The sequence below is a fragment of the Ictalurus furcatus genome, chromosome 3, assembly GCF_023375685.1.
Source record: "Ictalurus furcatus strain D&B chromosome 3, Billie_1.0, whole genome shotgun sequence".
In the NCBI taxonomy this organism is placed as follows: Eukaryota; Metazoa; Chordata; class Actinopteri; order Siluriformes; family Ictaluridae; genus Ictalurus; species Ictalurus furcatus.
In genome coordinates, this window is record NC_071257.1 from 5,661,309 (window position 1) to 5,677,831 (window position 16,523).

The 16,523-nt window shown below is 41.7% G+C and overlaps 1 protein-coding gene across 1 annotated transcript in view; it reads right to left on the bottom strand.

Annotated features, from left to right (window-relative positions):
• The window catches only part of LOC128605044 (CUB and sushi domain-containing protein 1-like), a 180,029-nt gene that overhangs the window by 103,354 nt on the left and 60,152 nt on the right, over positions 1–16,523 (bottom strand). Inside the window, exons 18-22 of the mRNA XM_053620155.1 lie at positions 14,814–15,029; positions 14,122–14,310; positions 12,375–12,544; positions 10,735–10,891; positions 6,015–6,206 (exon numbers count right to left, since the gene is read on the bottom strand). Of these exons, the coding sequence (XP_053476130.1) occupies positions 6,015–6,206; positions 10,735–10,891; positions 12,375–12,544; positions 14,122–14,310; positions 14,814–15,029 (924 nt within the window). The remainder of the gene's footprint in view (positions 1–6,014; positions 6,207–10,734; positions 10,892–12,374; positions 12,545–14,121; positions 14,311–14,813; positions 15,030–16,523) is intronic.

Consider the following 16,523-nt stretch of genomic DNA (forward strand, 5'->3'; position numbering starts at 1 on the left):
AACGCATCAAATGACTAGATAATATAATTACCTGAATATCTACATTCAATTCATTACGCTTTGATGATGCGTCTGTTGATCCTGGTAACATATTACATGTAAATGGTTCTACCTAGCACCCTCCAGTTTGTTCCTCTAGGGGCTTGCTTAAAAGGTCCTATGTAGACATCTACATCAGAAATTTTTTGTTTTTTTTCCTTTAAGGAATCTAAGAGCCCCTAAATCTCCAAGGAATCCTTGAAGGACTCTTGTTTTCCCTAAGAGTGTACGTCACAATCTCTCCCGGAAGTGAAGGGAAAGGAAAAGAACTGCCCTTACTATGCTGACTAATTCAGACAAAGGAACACAATGACCGCTCTGGGCAATACCATCTATTTTCCATGCCAAGCACCTGCAGTATATCTCATTCAAGCCATTTTAATTAGGGAACTGGGATTAGGGCAATGTGGAATAACGCCATGTATCTCTTTTCACTTGTTCAAAGACTGCTGGGCTGGTTTAAGGTAGCACTTGTAGAAGATTGTTGAATCTGATAGCTTTCCCAGCTACATTTTTTTTTTTGGTCCACGCAATTGCATTCAATAGTCTCTCACAGATGCACACTATATATCAAAACAAAGAGTAAACAAGACATTTAGCCTTTACAACGTTTTGTACACGGATCTATTTGCATTTCCAAAATCAAGAAAAAGTACAAAAAGTCCTGAGCTGAGCGTTGGTTATACCGCAGTGGAGTTAAGAATCATCCCATTATAGCATACTGTATATAAATGTTTTATACTTTAAGAGCTAATATTTTCCTTCATCTGGAAATGTAACATTCAGAACAGGAGACACTGTGTTCAAGCAGCTCATAAATGACCCATGATCTTTAACAAATAGTCCATTCGTAGATCAGTTAATGCAAATCTTAAATAGAACCATTACAAAATAGCTATTTACATTTATTCATTTAGCAGATGCTTTTATCCAAAGCAACTTACAAATGAGAAAATACAAGCAAAGCGATATATATCAAGCAGAGAACAATACAAGTAGTGCTACTATACAAGATCTATTAATTGAGTTCTAGAAGAAGCAAAGTGTGCAGAGTAGAGGTGTGAGTGCCAGAGTAAGATTTTGTTTTGTTTTGTTTTTAGGGGTTGGTTAGGTGTTCACGGAAGAGGTGGGTCTTTAGCTGTTTTTTGAAGATAGTGACCGATTCTGTCCAGATTGAGGTTGGAAGTTCATTCCACCACTGAGGGACAGATAGTGTGAAGGTTCTGGAAAGGGACCTGAGTAGGCACTACTAAGCGTTGGTCGTTGATCGATCGCAGATTGCGTGAAGGAACGTCAAGGAACCTCAAGGAGAGTGTTGAGGTAGGGGGTGCTGTTCCAGACAAGGTCTTGTACGTTAGCATCAAGGCCTTGAATTTGATACGGGCGGCTACAGGAAGCCAGTGGAGGGAGATGAAGAGGGGTGTGAGATGGGTTCTCTTGGGCTGGTTGAAGACGAGGCATGCTGCTGCATTCTCAATCAGCTGAAGGGGTTTGATGGGGGTTTGATGGAGCTGGCTGGGAGGCCCGAAAGTAGTGCATTGCAATAGTCCAGTTTTGATATGACAAGAGCCTGGACTAGTAATTGTGTAGTGTTCAGATTATGACGCACAAGATGGCGGCACACACAGTTGCTGAGGCTCACGGCTCTCCTTTCCAGTGCTCTTTTTTGTTGTTTTTGTATTATTTCTTTATTACTTGTTTGAGCATTATCGGTTCCACGAACATCCGCTATACAAGTCAGAACCTTATGGATATTGGGGACCAACACCGAATACCTATTTCGAGAATGTTTCATCACACGCACAACATCCCAGACGACATAGCGAGATTGCCAGGCTCTCCGTGGATTGTTGTTGGGTCCAGAAGGCGGCGCAGACGGAGGAGGGAGAGGAAGCAAAAGCGGGGATGCAGGTCCGGTATTATGCTAAGGCTAAGAAAACAACCACACAAGCCACCCTTACCGAGCCTGTTTCTCTCCAATGCCAGATCCCTAGTGAATAAAATCGACAATTTGGAATTACAACTAGCTGGAAATCGCTACGTTCGTGACTGCTGTGTTTTGATTATTACTGAAACCTGGCTTCATCCGAGGATACCCGATGTTAGCATGCAGCTAGCAGGTCGTACTATGCTTCGCTGGGATAGGACTGAGGACTCCGGTAAGAGCAGAGGGGGGGGGGCTCTGTATGTATGTGCTTGAGAATTGGTGTAATAATGGAACAATGATAGATAAACATTGTTCCCCTGACCTCGAGTACATGTCTTTAAGATGTCGGCCCTTTTTTCTACCGAGAGAGCTAACAGTAGTGATTATCACGGCTGTGTATATTCCACCCGACGCCAATGTGAACACGGCGCTCTCTCTCCTGTTGAACACCATAAACGAACAGCAGCGGGCTTACCCCGACGGTGTTCACATAATTGCAGGAGACTTTAATAAGGCGAACTTGAAGACTGTACTCCCGAAATTCTATCAACATGTTAAGTGTTTTACTAGAGAGGCGAACACTCTGGATCATGTTTACTCCAACATTAAGCATGCGTATAGAGCCATACCTCTCCCCCACCTCGGCCAATCAGACCATCTCTCCCTCCTGCTCTCCCCTGCCTACACCCCCCTCAGACGCAGTGTCAAGACCACTATAAAGACTGTTACCACCTGGCCTGATGATGCATTCTGCAAACTACAGGACTGCTTCGAACAGACAGACTGGGATTTGTTTGAACATCAAGAGCTAGAAACATTAACAGGAACGGTACTGGACTATATCAAGTTCTGTATCGGAAATGTGACTGTGGGCAAAAACATTCGGGTTTTCCAAAACCAGAAACCATGGATGACCAAACAAGTCCGCACACTACTCAAAGCCCGCGACGCTGCCTTCAGGTCTGGTAATAGAGCTCTGCACAGAGCTGCCCGTGCCAACCTGAAAGGTGGTATTAAGGAAGCTAAGGCGGCCTATAAGAGGAGCATAGAGTCCCACCTGTCCAGCAAAAATAAACGGGAGGTGTGGCAGGGCATACAGAACATCACGAACTACAGAGGCCGTGAGGCGACAACAGGAGACCTGAGTGCGACGTTGGCAGAAGAGCTAAATTGCTTCTTTGCTCACTTTGAAACATCACAACAACAGCACTCATCTGCTCCAGCCACACCTCCACCCTCATCTGGCCCCCGTACCAGTCCAGCCCTGCCTCCATCCCCTTCTGGTTCCTGCACCACTCTACTTACTGTGAGGGAACACGATGTTAGACGGATGTTTCTGGCAGTGAACCCCAGGAAGGCTGCTGGCCCAGACAGTGTACCTGGTAAGGTGCTCAGATCATGTGCCCACCAGCTTGCCCACATCTTTACCAGAATTTTCAATCTCTCCCTGGCCCAAGCAGTCATCCTGGCCTGCCTAAAATCAGCCATAATCATCCCAGTGCCAAAGAAGTCGCCCACCACTAGCCTGAATGATTATCATCCTGTGGCCCTCACTCCAGTTATCATGAAGTGCTTTGAGAGATTGGTTCTTCAGCACATCAAGGACTACCTCCCCCCAGATTTCGATCCTTTTCAATTTGCTTATCGTGCAAACAGATCCACAGAGGATGCTATCGCCGTAGCTGTCCACTACGTGTTGAGACATCTAGAGCAGCAGCAGAGCTACGTCCGGATGCTTTTTGTGGATTACAGTTCGGCTTTTAATACAATAATTCCGGACATTCTCATCACCAAATTGGTCACCCTTGGCCTCCCCCGCCTCACGTGTGCCTGGATAAAGGACTCTCTCACCAACCGGTCCCAGACAGTGAGACTCGGACCCTACCTCTCCTCCACTCGCACGTTGAGCACAGGTTCTCCACAGGGCTGTGTTTTGAGCCCCCTCCTGTACTGTCTCTACACATACGACTGTAGACCAGTCCACAACAATAATCTTATCATCAAGTTTGCTGACGACACCACAGTGGTCAGACTCATCTCAAAAGGAGATGAGGCAGCCTACAGAGAGGAGGTCCTAAACTTGGCAGCCTGGTGTTCAAAGAACAATCTGACTCTAAACACCAAGAAAACCAAGGAACTCATTGTAGACTTCAGAAAACACAACACTGAGCTGGCCCCCCTTTTCATTAATGGTGAGTGTGTGGAGAAGGTCCACACCGTCCGGTTTCTTGGCGTCCTTATCTCTGCAAACATCTCCTGGATGGACAACATCACAGCGGTTATCAAGAAGGCTCAAACGCGGCTACACTTCCTGAGGGTTCTCAGGAAATACAATCTGGACTCCAATCTGCTGCTGATCTTCTACCGCTCGTCCGTCAAGAGCCTGCTGACATACTGTATCACGGTGTGGTATGGTAGCTGCACCGCAGCAGACAGGGAGAGGCTTCAGAGAGTAGTAAGAGCAGCACAGAAGGTCATTGGCTGCCCTCTCCCCTCCCTGATGGATATTTACACTTCCCGTTGCCTCAGCAGAGGAAAAACCATCATTAAGGACAGTTCTCACCCTGGCTTTGATCTGTTCAATCTGTTGCCCTCAGGGAGACGTTACAGGTGCATCAAAACAAGGACTAGTAGATTTAAGAATAGTTTCTTCCCGAAAGCTATTACCATTATAAACACATACATGTACTGAGTTCACAGCATATGTATATAGTGTCTCAAAACTGTGCATTTCATAGTACCTCCCCCATCCACCCCAATATCTTGTTTATTTATCTTGTTTATTTATCTTGTTTATTTATCTGTTTATTTATCTGTTTATTCTTCTTGTTTATTGAATGTACATGTTTGCACGGAACAAAAAGGAGTGGCTCTTAATTTCATTGTACATGTGTATAGTGACAATAAAAGGCATTCATTCATTCATTCGTGTTCGGTGAGATAGGGTCTGATTTGTCCACCAAAAGACTAATGATCGTGATCGAATGATTTTGACAGATTTTGATTTTGACAATAGACATGACAAATCAACTTAACGTTAATCTCTATATAGATTTAGATCCCTAATAAGTAAGCTAGAGGCAACAGATGCAAGAAACTGTAAGTGGAAACAGACTCAAAAGGGATACCATTACAGCATCCAGTCATATAGAGAGAAGGACCAGTGTGTAAGAAAGGATATTCAATATGAGTAGATTGTGAATAAGCATCCTGAGATGAACACAGGACAGTCTATGATTACATCAGCAGTTTTTACAAGGGACTAGACTTTCCCCTCCACACCAGCAGAGGTCACGCTTACCGGAATACTGTACTAGCTCAACCCAGACCAGTCACTCAGAGATCACAAGAGTCTTGCCTTTCTGTGTGATTGCGCATGTTCCAATCTTTCTTTGTTCTGATTGTATAATATGTTTGAGCCCTCGCCTTATCTCTGGATCGCCTTTGTACGTTTTGGATTCTGGATGGGGTTTCTGCCCTGTCTTCCCTGGAGCTAAAACGTTTTTCACTCACGAAAAAATCCTATGTGGGACTTGTTTGCAAAACAGGAACCAAAATGGGTGAAAAGTTGTACTGTGTTTAGGGCCAAGGGAAGGATTTACAGCCATAGCCTTCTATGAATGGACTGGCATGCCTTCATAGGACAGATTACGGTCTCGCACCCAGTGTTCCCAGGAAAGACTCCACAGTAACCTTGACCAGGATAATGTGTTTACTGAAGATGAAAGAGTGAATATAATTATAATTATAACTTATAAAGCTTTAGCACCATAAAGGTATTGTTATGGTAAGGTACAGCTGTAAGAGTCTTTTTTTTATGACTTCACTAAAATAATACTGCAACGAGGAGAACTATAAATTTGCATGAGATCTGGTTGCCACATGGTCTCAATTCATTAAAATGTTTATGAGACAACAGTTCAGGTTATGGTTAGTAGCAGAATTAATAGTCACGGTTTATTTACAAATTTTTTGATATAAAATGCAACAAAACTGTTCATGCTTTTTTTCCACCCCCACACATGATGAGATGCTGCAGTGATCTCACCGAAGCACGACGGCAGTGGTTTGTCCCAAACACGTCTGTCTCCGCTCAGGCACGTCAGTGTGCTGCTGCCATGCAGTGTGTAACCAGGATTACAGCTGTACAGCACAAACGTGTTGGCAAAATGGCCATCATCCTGGATCTTGTAGCCATAGTTAGGAGTGCCTGGCTCTTCACATTTCACAAGGTCAAAACCTGGCAAAAGGGGACAGAATAAGAAAAAAAAAAGCTTATTAAAATGAAACGAAGGCCGGCCGAGGCTAGATTTTGCTGAATCACAGTCTGCTGATCGGATATTCAAGGAGTCATTCACATCACCGTAGCGACCAGAATAAAACAGTGCTTTTTGTTTTTTTTAAACAGGATCTGTGATACACAATACGAGGACCTGTGAAATAGTATCCACATACATGGTATTTAAAGAGAATGAAAACCTTGAGAGTTCAATAGCAAACTAAACAATGGCATTGGAAAGAAATAGTTAGAAATACTTAATCTGAACAGCTCAAGACTCGTTGCTTGACTGATATAAATATAGACCCAGAAATACCTCAGTGATGTTGATAAATGATAATGAGGTTAACTACTAGTTTATAAATCAGAAGTTAGGTTACAGGGACATTGGAAGCTCAGTGGGTAAAGATCTGGGCTACCAATCAGAAGGTTGATAAATTCAACCCCTGGTACCTGAACTGCCAAGCTACGACTGCTGGGCGCTCTCTGCTCCAAGGGTGACCTTACAATCTGACCTCAGCGTCTCAACAAGCTTCGATATGGAAACAAAAGAATTTCACTCAACGTGTATATGTGACAATGTTTGTCTTCTATAACTCTTTTGTCTGGAGTCTATTATCTAGTTAATATATAAAAGGTCTCCATGGAATGGCATGAGAGCTGTGACGCATGTAAACATATGTCCTTTTGAAACAGGAAGTCAGTGACGGTGTGTTGTAGTGCTCGACTGACTTACACAACAGCTAATAGTGTTTGAGATACTCCCACGTCAAATCTATGTACACGTGATAGTTTAACGAGAGCCAGTTTCAACTATGGAGGTTTTCTCACCACCGCCTTCACCCACACCTGTCCACTTTAATGTTGAGAAGATCCTAGAAGACAAGATGCTGTATGTTTTTGGAGTTATGGCATACACATTTGAGCTGACACATCTGAATGGAAGGCTTATAATTCCTATAAAATATTATGCTACTTGATACAATAATATTACTCGCTCTTATTGAAGACGAAACACAGACATTGTATAAAGACGGAATCACGTTTTTGATCAGTCTGAGGTTGCGAGACATTCCAGCACTGAGTCGCCCCAGTTGATAAAAAGACTCCTCCGAAACGTGACTGTCACATAACCACTTCCACCCTCTAAAAGAATAAACTCCAACCATTTATCCTCCAGCAAGGGAGGGCAGGAAATGGGAATAGTATGCGAGAACATGCAGAGTCAAAAAGCACCAATGAGTTATGTTTGTTGCTATTAAGCTGCTACTGCAGAACAAGACATGTCCCATGTCTGACATATTCAGTCAAGGGAAACCATGATACTACCACCAGCATGTTTCACAGATGGGATGAGGTTCTTGTGCTGGAATGCAGTGTTTTCCTTTCTCCAAACATAACCCTTCTCATTTAAACCAAAAAGTTTTATTTTGGTCTCATCTATCCACAAAACATATTTCCAATAGCCTTCTGGCTTGTCCACGTGATCTTTGGCAAACTGGAGGAGTGCAGCAATGTTCTTTTTGGAGAGCAATGGCTTTCACCATGCACACTACTGCTGTTCAGTGTTCTCCTGATGGTGGACTCATGAACATTAACCAATGTCAGAGAGGCCTTTAGTTGCGTAGAAGTTTCCCTGGGTTCCTTTCTGTCCTCGTGGACTACCCAAGAGGTTTCCTTAATAAATTAATGACCAGGTATAATATTTTTGTTTAATAGGGTTCTCTGCGTCTACTTTTACGACTTGTGAGAAAATCTGATGATGTTTTAAGTCATATATTTATGCAGATATAGAGAAAATTCTAAAGGGGTCACAAACTTTCAATCACCACTGTATTATCATACTGGTGTTCCTGACACTAAGGGACAGGTAAAAAACACTCTGAAACACAGATTTTGATTTCACGTGCACTTTATCTAGCACTATTTACTGCACAAATTAACACGAACAAACCACAATCTTAAGCATTACTTAAACCATAAGGAATTTAACAAACCCGGTTAACACATGTATTCACTGACATTTGTTTGAATGTTAAACAAATACACCTGAAGTAACTAATGTTTATTCAATCTATGAAAAAAATCCATAACTTACTGAACTCTGCTCTCCAGATACCTAGACCTATTGGAAACTGATATTCAGCCTCACTTCTAATTTTTGCCTGTTAAAAACCATAAATATTGGTTCATAATAGTCATTGTGGGCTTAATTTTTACTAACTGATGGGATAAATATTGGTTTGTGCAGCTGCTGAATGCTTTACTTATTTGGATTATTATGGTGGATGGTGTATTAATGCTGCAGTTCATTTTTTTTTTCATATTGACTAATGTATTAAATAATGTATCTTCAGGGGGCCTTAACGTAAAGTGTTAATTGGTTCACTACCAGTCAAGATGAGATGTGTGTGGAATAATGAGCTTCTCTGCACACTCACTTCACAGTTCCATACTTGCTGATAATATTTAATGTGTATAACTGACAGCTCCTTTCTTTCCCTTTTAATACCCATTCACAGGGATATTGTTCTGCACACACATTTTGCACATGGTCACTCTCTCTATTAAATTAAAAAGAAATGTTGCTTTTTTTTTTTTTACCCCTTCCTACCCATGTCAGTGAACCAAAATGGCAAAAAAAAAGAAAAACAAACCTGTACTTTCAAAATCAACCCACAGTACGGAGAGACTGATTTTTGCTTAACAATGATGTAAAGGTTGTTCCATAAAATAGCACCTGTCCACCACAGTTGCCATTGCAGCCCTGAGCAGGCCATTTTGAATTAATATTGGTACAACATATGCTCGAGTGAAAGATCATCTTTTATCTGTTCATTTGCCCTGTAGATGTGGAAAGCGTTTTATCTCCCATGTTCTAACTGCATGCTAAAGCACTTTCATGGGTCTCGTAAAAGCAGATGACCTGGAACAGAGCATGTGTTCAACTATTCCGCTGCTCCACAGCACACTGTGGAAATCAAGGCAAGATCTGGATGACCAAGAAAAATCTCAGATAGAGCGACTCATATGCTGGGCAGAAAGGCTACACAAAAACACCACATGATACTAAGGTGACACAGGAGTAGTGGTACACAATTCTACTTTGCAGCACTGCATGGGCAAACATCATCTGCATGGAAGAGTCATCAGAAGGAAACCTTACCTGCGACCTCAGCACAAATGTGAATGTCTTACAATCACCAAATCACTGTTTGGAGCAGCATTTGATGAACACCTTGCCAACTGTTAAGCATGGGGGTGGATCTACTATCCATTATACATTGCACAGGTCAGTTGGAAGAAGGGATTCCAGTAAATATCAACAAATTCAGAAAGCAAATGTAACACTCAGTCAAGAAACTAGAGCTAAGAAACTTGCCTTCCCCAACAGGATAAATGATCTAAAACATCCCTTAAAACCCACGATTGAACTACTTCACAAGACGCAAGCTAAAGCTTTTCGATTGGCCCTCACAGTCCCTTGACTTGAACAACATTGTTGAATGATCATCATTGAACATCAACATCAAAATATACAGGAAGAAACATGCTGTCCATGCAAGACAGCCTAAGAATATCTCTATCTAAGAATATCAGAACTAGAAGCGTTCTGCAAGGAAGAGTGGGTGAACATTCATTCAACAGGAATTGAAAGACTCCTAGCTGGCTTTGATTTGCAGGCCGTGATCTTGCCAAAGGAGGTGTTACTTAGTATGGTTTCCAAACAACCCCCCCCCCCCCCACCCATTTTTTAAGTTCATCTGTGCATTAATATTTGAAGAAAAAGTCAGTTTAAAAATAGTTTGCTTCAGAGATTGTGTTTACTTTATTTTACTTCAAAAATCAACAAAATATACTGTATGTTTTGGCCAAGGGCCAAATTCTTGCATACAACCATATGATGAAGATATCTGTAAGTAGATGCTTATATAACACTTATGATAGGAGTCTCCAGTGTCAGTGCTTTTCCACCATGGGAACGTCTTTGCTCTTTCCGGTTGTTTCTCAGTAAAATGTTTTTTTTTTTTTTTTCTGTCTTATTAACTTCAACAGAGAGAGAGGGGAAAAAAAGAGAGACTAGAACTAACTTTTCTTGTAGATGTTCCACAACATTAAAGTATAAATGATTAAAAAGTGTCATGTATTAATCAAGCAATCGTTGGCACCTCACTCTGGTACAAGAGGAATAAAACACTTCAGAACATGCTGTTATATCACACTACCCAGTCATGCATTCTTTTCCTATAAAAGCACACCCTGAAGTGTTTTACTCCTTCTGTAATAGCAGCAACTGTAAATTCCCATACGTGAATGATTCATTTTAATGACTAAATCAATCAAAAAGTGTAGCTCAACAGTATAATAAGTAAATATTGGATCTTTTATGACAAACAAGCCTAAAGTCTTGAGGAAGATCTGTTTAACTTCCTACAGTGTCTAAACAAGTGCATGCTGATAAAGACACAGATACTGGGAAATTACTCACTCGTGTATATCAGTTTGAAGCCTTTGCTGGTTCCCGTCCCATTACTATTGAACTCAACCCACAGATGGTTGGAGGTACTGTTGACGATGATGTTGGACATTTCATTTCGTGTAAAATTGCCAAGCAGTCTTGATGAACTGTCTTGACCATCATAAATCTGTAAACAAAAAGAGAGACACATGAGAAACATGGACACACTGGATCCCCCCCCCCCCCATTTTATTTGTTATTTTTTGTTCTCTGCCAATAACGCGCTTTTTTTTTTGCTTTTCAAAATTTCCACAAATAAATTGCTGGAATTTGGAATGTGTGTGTTGACGTCTGTAATTGTTTTAGGATATTACAAGCACACTGAGACAGTAGGCTCCATGTAGGAGAAGACAGCAGCAACATGGCAGGAAATATTAAAGGTCATAAATCAATGTCAAGCCACGTTTTTCTCCATTTTCTGCCACAGGAGACACGATTTTAACCCCTGCCGGACTATGTCATGCGACTCAAACGCTGTATTTGTAAAGTGAGCTGCCAGAATGTGTCGGAATTCAATTCTCTGCCTGGATGGAAAGACAGAAAGATATTTCTAGCGCAGATCTTTCCATCCAATCAGCAAAAACACTTGCAGAGTTATTCATGCAACCCAAATTAACCAGAGAATCATTTGAACAAAATGGGGTTTGTCACAATGATAAGTATTGTATCAAATGCAATGGGAACGGAGATAATAAGGCTATAATGTCTTTACAGAAATAGTTTGTAGGATTCACCAAAATACCACAGGCAGAAGACCATAATAAAGATTGGAGTGCATCTGAATGCGACAAAAACTGCAGCTTATATGCTTGCACCGTGGCTTAATTAGTGGCCATAGTGCTCTACAGGGAGCGCCGTTCTCATCGGAAGCTACGTGCGCCTTGAGCGCTGTATCTTAAATGAATCTATGAATAGTTAATGTCTTCACTTAGTCACATGTATGGCTGTCTTGTGGATTACAAGCTCGTTCGTGTTAGCTGCGCGGCAAATAGCAGAGGATGACGCAACGGTGAAACATAAATGAGTGCTGAAAATAAAGTCTCGCACAAAGGCTTCTCAGTTGGTGGACTTATTCCATTATGTCCTCTTTAACCCTCATTTCTTGTCATCTTTTAGCAGAGCTGTGTTGTTAAATCTCACCCCTGCCTGCTCCGACAGATTATTATTATTATTATTTATTTTTTTTGCACCTACCCGCAATATTTTCTAACGAATTTAAACAATTGAGCAATTTAAACCACCGTGACCCTGACCAGAATAAAGCATTTCCTGAAGATGAATTAAGGAAAGCAGTAAATGTCTGGTGCAGTGCCACAAAAGCAGCTTTTATGCTCACATATCAATGAATATGGCTGTTAACTCCCAGTGCATGCCTCTACCTTGTAGGCACTGTATTCATTTTCATGCAGTAACAATATAAATAATATTTATGCAAAACAAAATCCCACCCCATGCTTACGCACAAATTCAAAGCGATTGAAAATCAACTTTAAATAAAAATGCAAGTTCCAGTCGTCTTGTCTTACTTTTATTCCACCTCGGTACTCTCAAGTCAGAAGGACCTAATGTAAACCGAGGCAAGCATGGTGGAGCAAGCAGAACACACGCACCAGTAGGAAGTCTCCATCACGTAGCTGGAAGTTGCTGGCCATGAGCTGGATCCCCTTGCCGTTATCAGTCTGGATGCGGTAAATGCACTCGTGGTTGTTGTCATAGTTAGCTGGGTAGTTTGGGGACAGAAGAACTCCTTCGCTGCCCACAGAGGAGGCGCCACACTCAGCTGGGCAAAACCCCATGAGCACGGTGTAGAAATGATAAGAGAAAGAGAAAGAAAGAGGATGATAGTTGAGAAGGGTTGAGGTGCAAGTATGCTATGTCAACTAAACTTGGAACAATAGGGTGCAGAAAATGATCCCTTCCCTTTCCTCACACACTAACTCAATATTCCAGTGTTAGCAGTGTGAAAGTCCCAAACTTCCCCTAAAGTAGTCCCCGAAAGTAGTGGCTCTCATAGCTAAAAGTGGTGCTCACTTGAAATAATTAAGCCAGCAGCACCCTGACAGCTGTTGCTCTGCTTCCTGTTGATAGGCCAGTCTGACTATTTTCACCAGATGGAATATGAGCTTTTGTCACTTTGATGGATCACAGCTTCAAACTTCGGAGGAATGCTAATTAACGCTGGGCTTTATGTGTTAGTTAGGTATTGGTCACAAAAGCCCAGGGCTACACTAGAATGAAATGTCCTTGCAGTTAATATTCTGCTCTTGTAGGCTGTAGTATATGAGCAGCTGTTGCCTTGATTCTTGTGGTGTCTACCTTCTATCTAAAATTTTTAAGAGTATTTATAACGATTTTGACAAGAATTTGCTCCAATAGCTGATCTGAACTTCTACTGTACATAACAAAGCCTACTGATTTGCTGGTATCTGAGAAAACTGATTGAAAGTGGGAAAAGTAACAACATTGATTTCCTTTTTTTTTTTTTTTCCCTTCTTCCCAGTATTTAAAGAGGCACAGAAGTAATGCGGCATTTTATTGTGGCCAATATACTGTATAAATCTCAATAATTCAAGTCTAATGATTCCTATAGTCATTCCACCAATTAGGAGTAACCATGGGGTTTGTATATCCCCATACATACACACACACACACACACCTCTTAAATGATTGACTACAGTAATAATTTGATGTCAAAGCCTTGCACAATAGCCATTGATCATTCAGTCAGCACTTTTAGACTTTCTGTCCAAAATGCCATTAAAAAAAGAACGTTGATTTCACATCGCCATGCTTAATTTGTCCAGTTCTGTTAGAAAAGAAGCTAATACAATGTAAGAAAAATGAGATGCATTTATTGATGAGATTCAAATCCTGACCAAGCCGATTTCGATTACGTAGCTTACTGCGGAAAGTTTATTTAACACATTGTAAATTGGAGTCCGAAGAAATGAAACCCATGTTGTCTTTGTTTACATTTACATAATTATGTTATTAAATATATCAATAATTAAAGTATAATTATTAATAATGCTTTGTACATTATGCTTTTCATTTGGCAGCAAAGACAATCTCAACGATAAAGAGATTCGTGGAGAAGGCCTATGACTTCCAACTGTATTTATGTCCCCTTTAGCATTTTGATGAAACTTCAGATCTTACAAAATATATATATGTATATATATATACATACATACACATGTGTCTTCACATAAGGGCTTCTACAAAATACGGTAAACATTTGATTTCAATTGTAATTATCTACGCAAATCATTGAGCTTTCTAAAGGTGCTTATTATTATATTAGATACTATGTATAAAAACGGTAATAGTATTATGATTAATAAAGTACTACCTACCCACACACCTGGGCAGGGCTGCGCTCCAGACACGCCGGCCTCCTCCCAGACACGTGATCTTACTCTCGCCTTCTAGCCGGTAGCCCGAGAAGCAGGTGAACACCAATGAGTCGCCTACACCGAACTGGAAACCCACCCTTCTGCTGTAGGCTGGCACGCCGGGATCATCACATGGCTCCAGATCATACTCTGGAAATGTAGGACATGCCATTTAAATTAATACTACACCTTATGTGATGCTAAACTAATCATGATACACCAACACCAGGAAATAGTCATTTAAAGCAGGAACATCACTTGAGTAAAATGTCCAATTTTAAAATATATCTTTTAGCACAGTGCTTCAAAACATGTCAACGCTCTCAAGTATAAATTTTTAATTATTTATTTAAGTATTAACTATTCATGTAGATTTCCCAAACTATTAGTTTGTGAATCAGTGTAATGTGACTCAGATGGTATCTCAGAAGAGATGCAGAAAACTGAGATATTTGATTTCTTGACGTTTCCTCCTGTTCCTCCCATATTCCGAAGTAAATCCTCCTATCCCCCAAACAAAGCTAAATGCACGACTCCATATAAAATTTTTCTTTAAATCCTTGGATGCTTTCAAGAAACGGAACATAGTTCACGGTGAATGCCTTCACTTTGTCAGGAATCGGATAAAAATAAGTTAATTCTGGCACTGGTACCTGAGAAAGTGATGTTGAAGCCCTCGTAAGACATGGAGAAGTCAGAGATGAAGCGGATCTGAGCACTGAAGTTTCCAAACAGGCCCGCTTTGATGGAGGGAGGCAGGACGGAGCCTGTGAGTCGAGCCACAGGTTCGTTGAGACTACCATCCTCCATGACGAGCAAGTAATCGTGCGAGTCCTCCAGGTGGAATGTGTGAAAAACCAGCTGCACCCCTGCAGAGTTGCAGATGAGATTAAATCCCTCTATGCCAGATATGCTTGCTTTTGTCAGCAGGTGCACAAAAGCAGCAATAACAGAAACATATATGTTTATATAGAAATATATTGCCTCTGAAGGCACGACAAGTAATAAAATGGAGAGGAATAATGAAGATCATGGAAGGCCCTGTTTACATGTAGTATTAACATAAGTCTTGTGTAATCAGATCACAAGAGGCCAGCTGAGACGGATATTCGTTTACGCCTGACCACTTCACTGACCACCCTGTGACTAGAGAGCACTGGCTACATGACATCACTTCAAAAGCAGCCTCAACACTACTAGGCTAATATCAGAATTCGAACGCATCCACTTTATAAGGAACACCTAGACGATCTTCAACTGTCCAGTTTCGGTGAGGTTCTATAGCCTCTGTTTCCTGTTCCTGGTGTGGTCTTCTCCCTTGTAGTGCATCTACCTCAAGGTTCTACACGCTGTGTGTTGTGAGATGCTTTTCTGCTCACCACGATTGTAAAAAGTGGTTATTCGAGTTACCACAGCCTTCCGTATCAACTCGAAGTAGTCTGACCCCTCGACCCCTCACAGAACTGATGCTCACTGGATATCTTTTGTTGCACACCATTCTGTGTAAACTCTTGAGACTGGTGTGTTTGAAAATCCCAGGAGATCAGCCGGTTTTTGAAATACTCAAACCAGCCCATCTGGCACCAACGACCACGCCACAGTCAAAGTCACTGAAATCACATTTTCCCAGAAACATTAACTGAAACCCTTGACCTGTATCTGCATGATTTTTCTGCTTTATTATAGTCTTCTGCTGTGACTTGATTGCCTGATTAGATTAATCACATGAATGAGGAGCTATACAGGGGTTCCTAACTATATGGACGGTGTGTGCATAGATATAGATTACATACATTCCGTGTACATAGTGTGACTGATGTCAGACCGAGGTTACACGCCCAAAAAGACGAAGAACGCTCCTCGTGCGACCGCCGCAGGGGTGCTGAAAGGACAGTTCCCTTTCAGCACCCCTAGTGTTTAGGACAGTATCAGAGCGTGGCTGAAAGGTGAGGCAGTCCAAACCACATGGCGGGTGATCGCTGATTGCAGCTGCAAATTATAAAAAGAGCACGCCGGGAGCAGCAAGGTTACACTCTGTTTCTTTGTGAACTCTTTGATAAGACTCCGCCGATAAGGACGACAACGTTCCCTGACTGCCCACCGTCGCTGCCCCCTCTGTGGATGTTTTTCCTCCACATAGGAATGCCCGCCACAACGCTGTACAGCTTTCTATCTCGCGACAATCTCAGCTGGGAAGACGGATCACCAGACCACCATTGACACAGCCCTCGCTCCCTTCACCCCTCTACTTCACGGCACCTTTCAATTTTGGGTTTTGTAAATAAAACTTGCACTAATTCCTCTCAAATCACCTTTGTGCGTCTCTGCCTGCCAGGGCTGCGAGTCTCTCTACAATAGACATA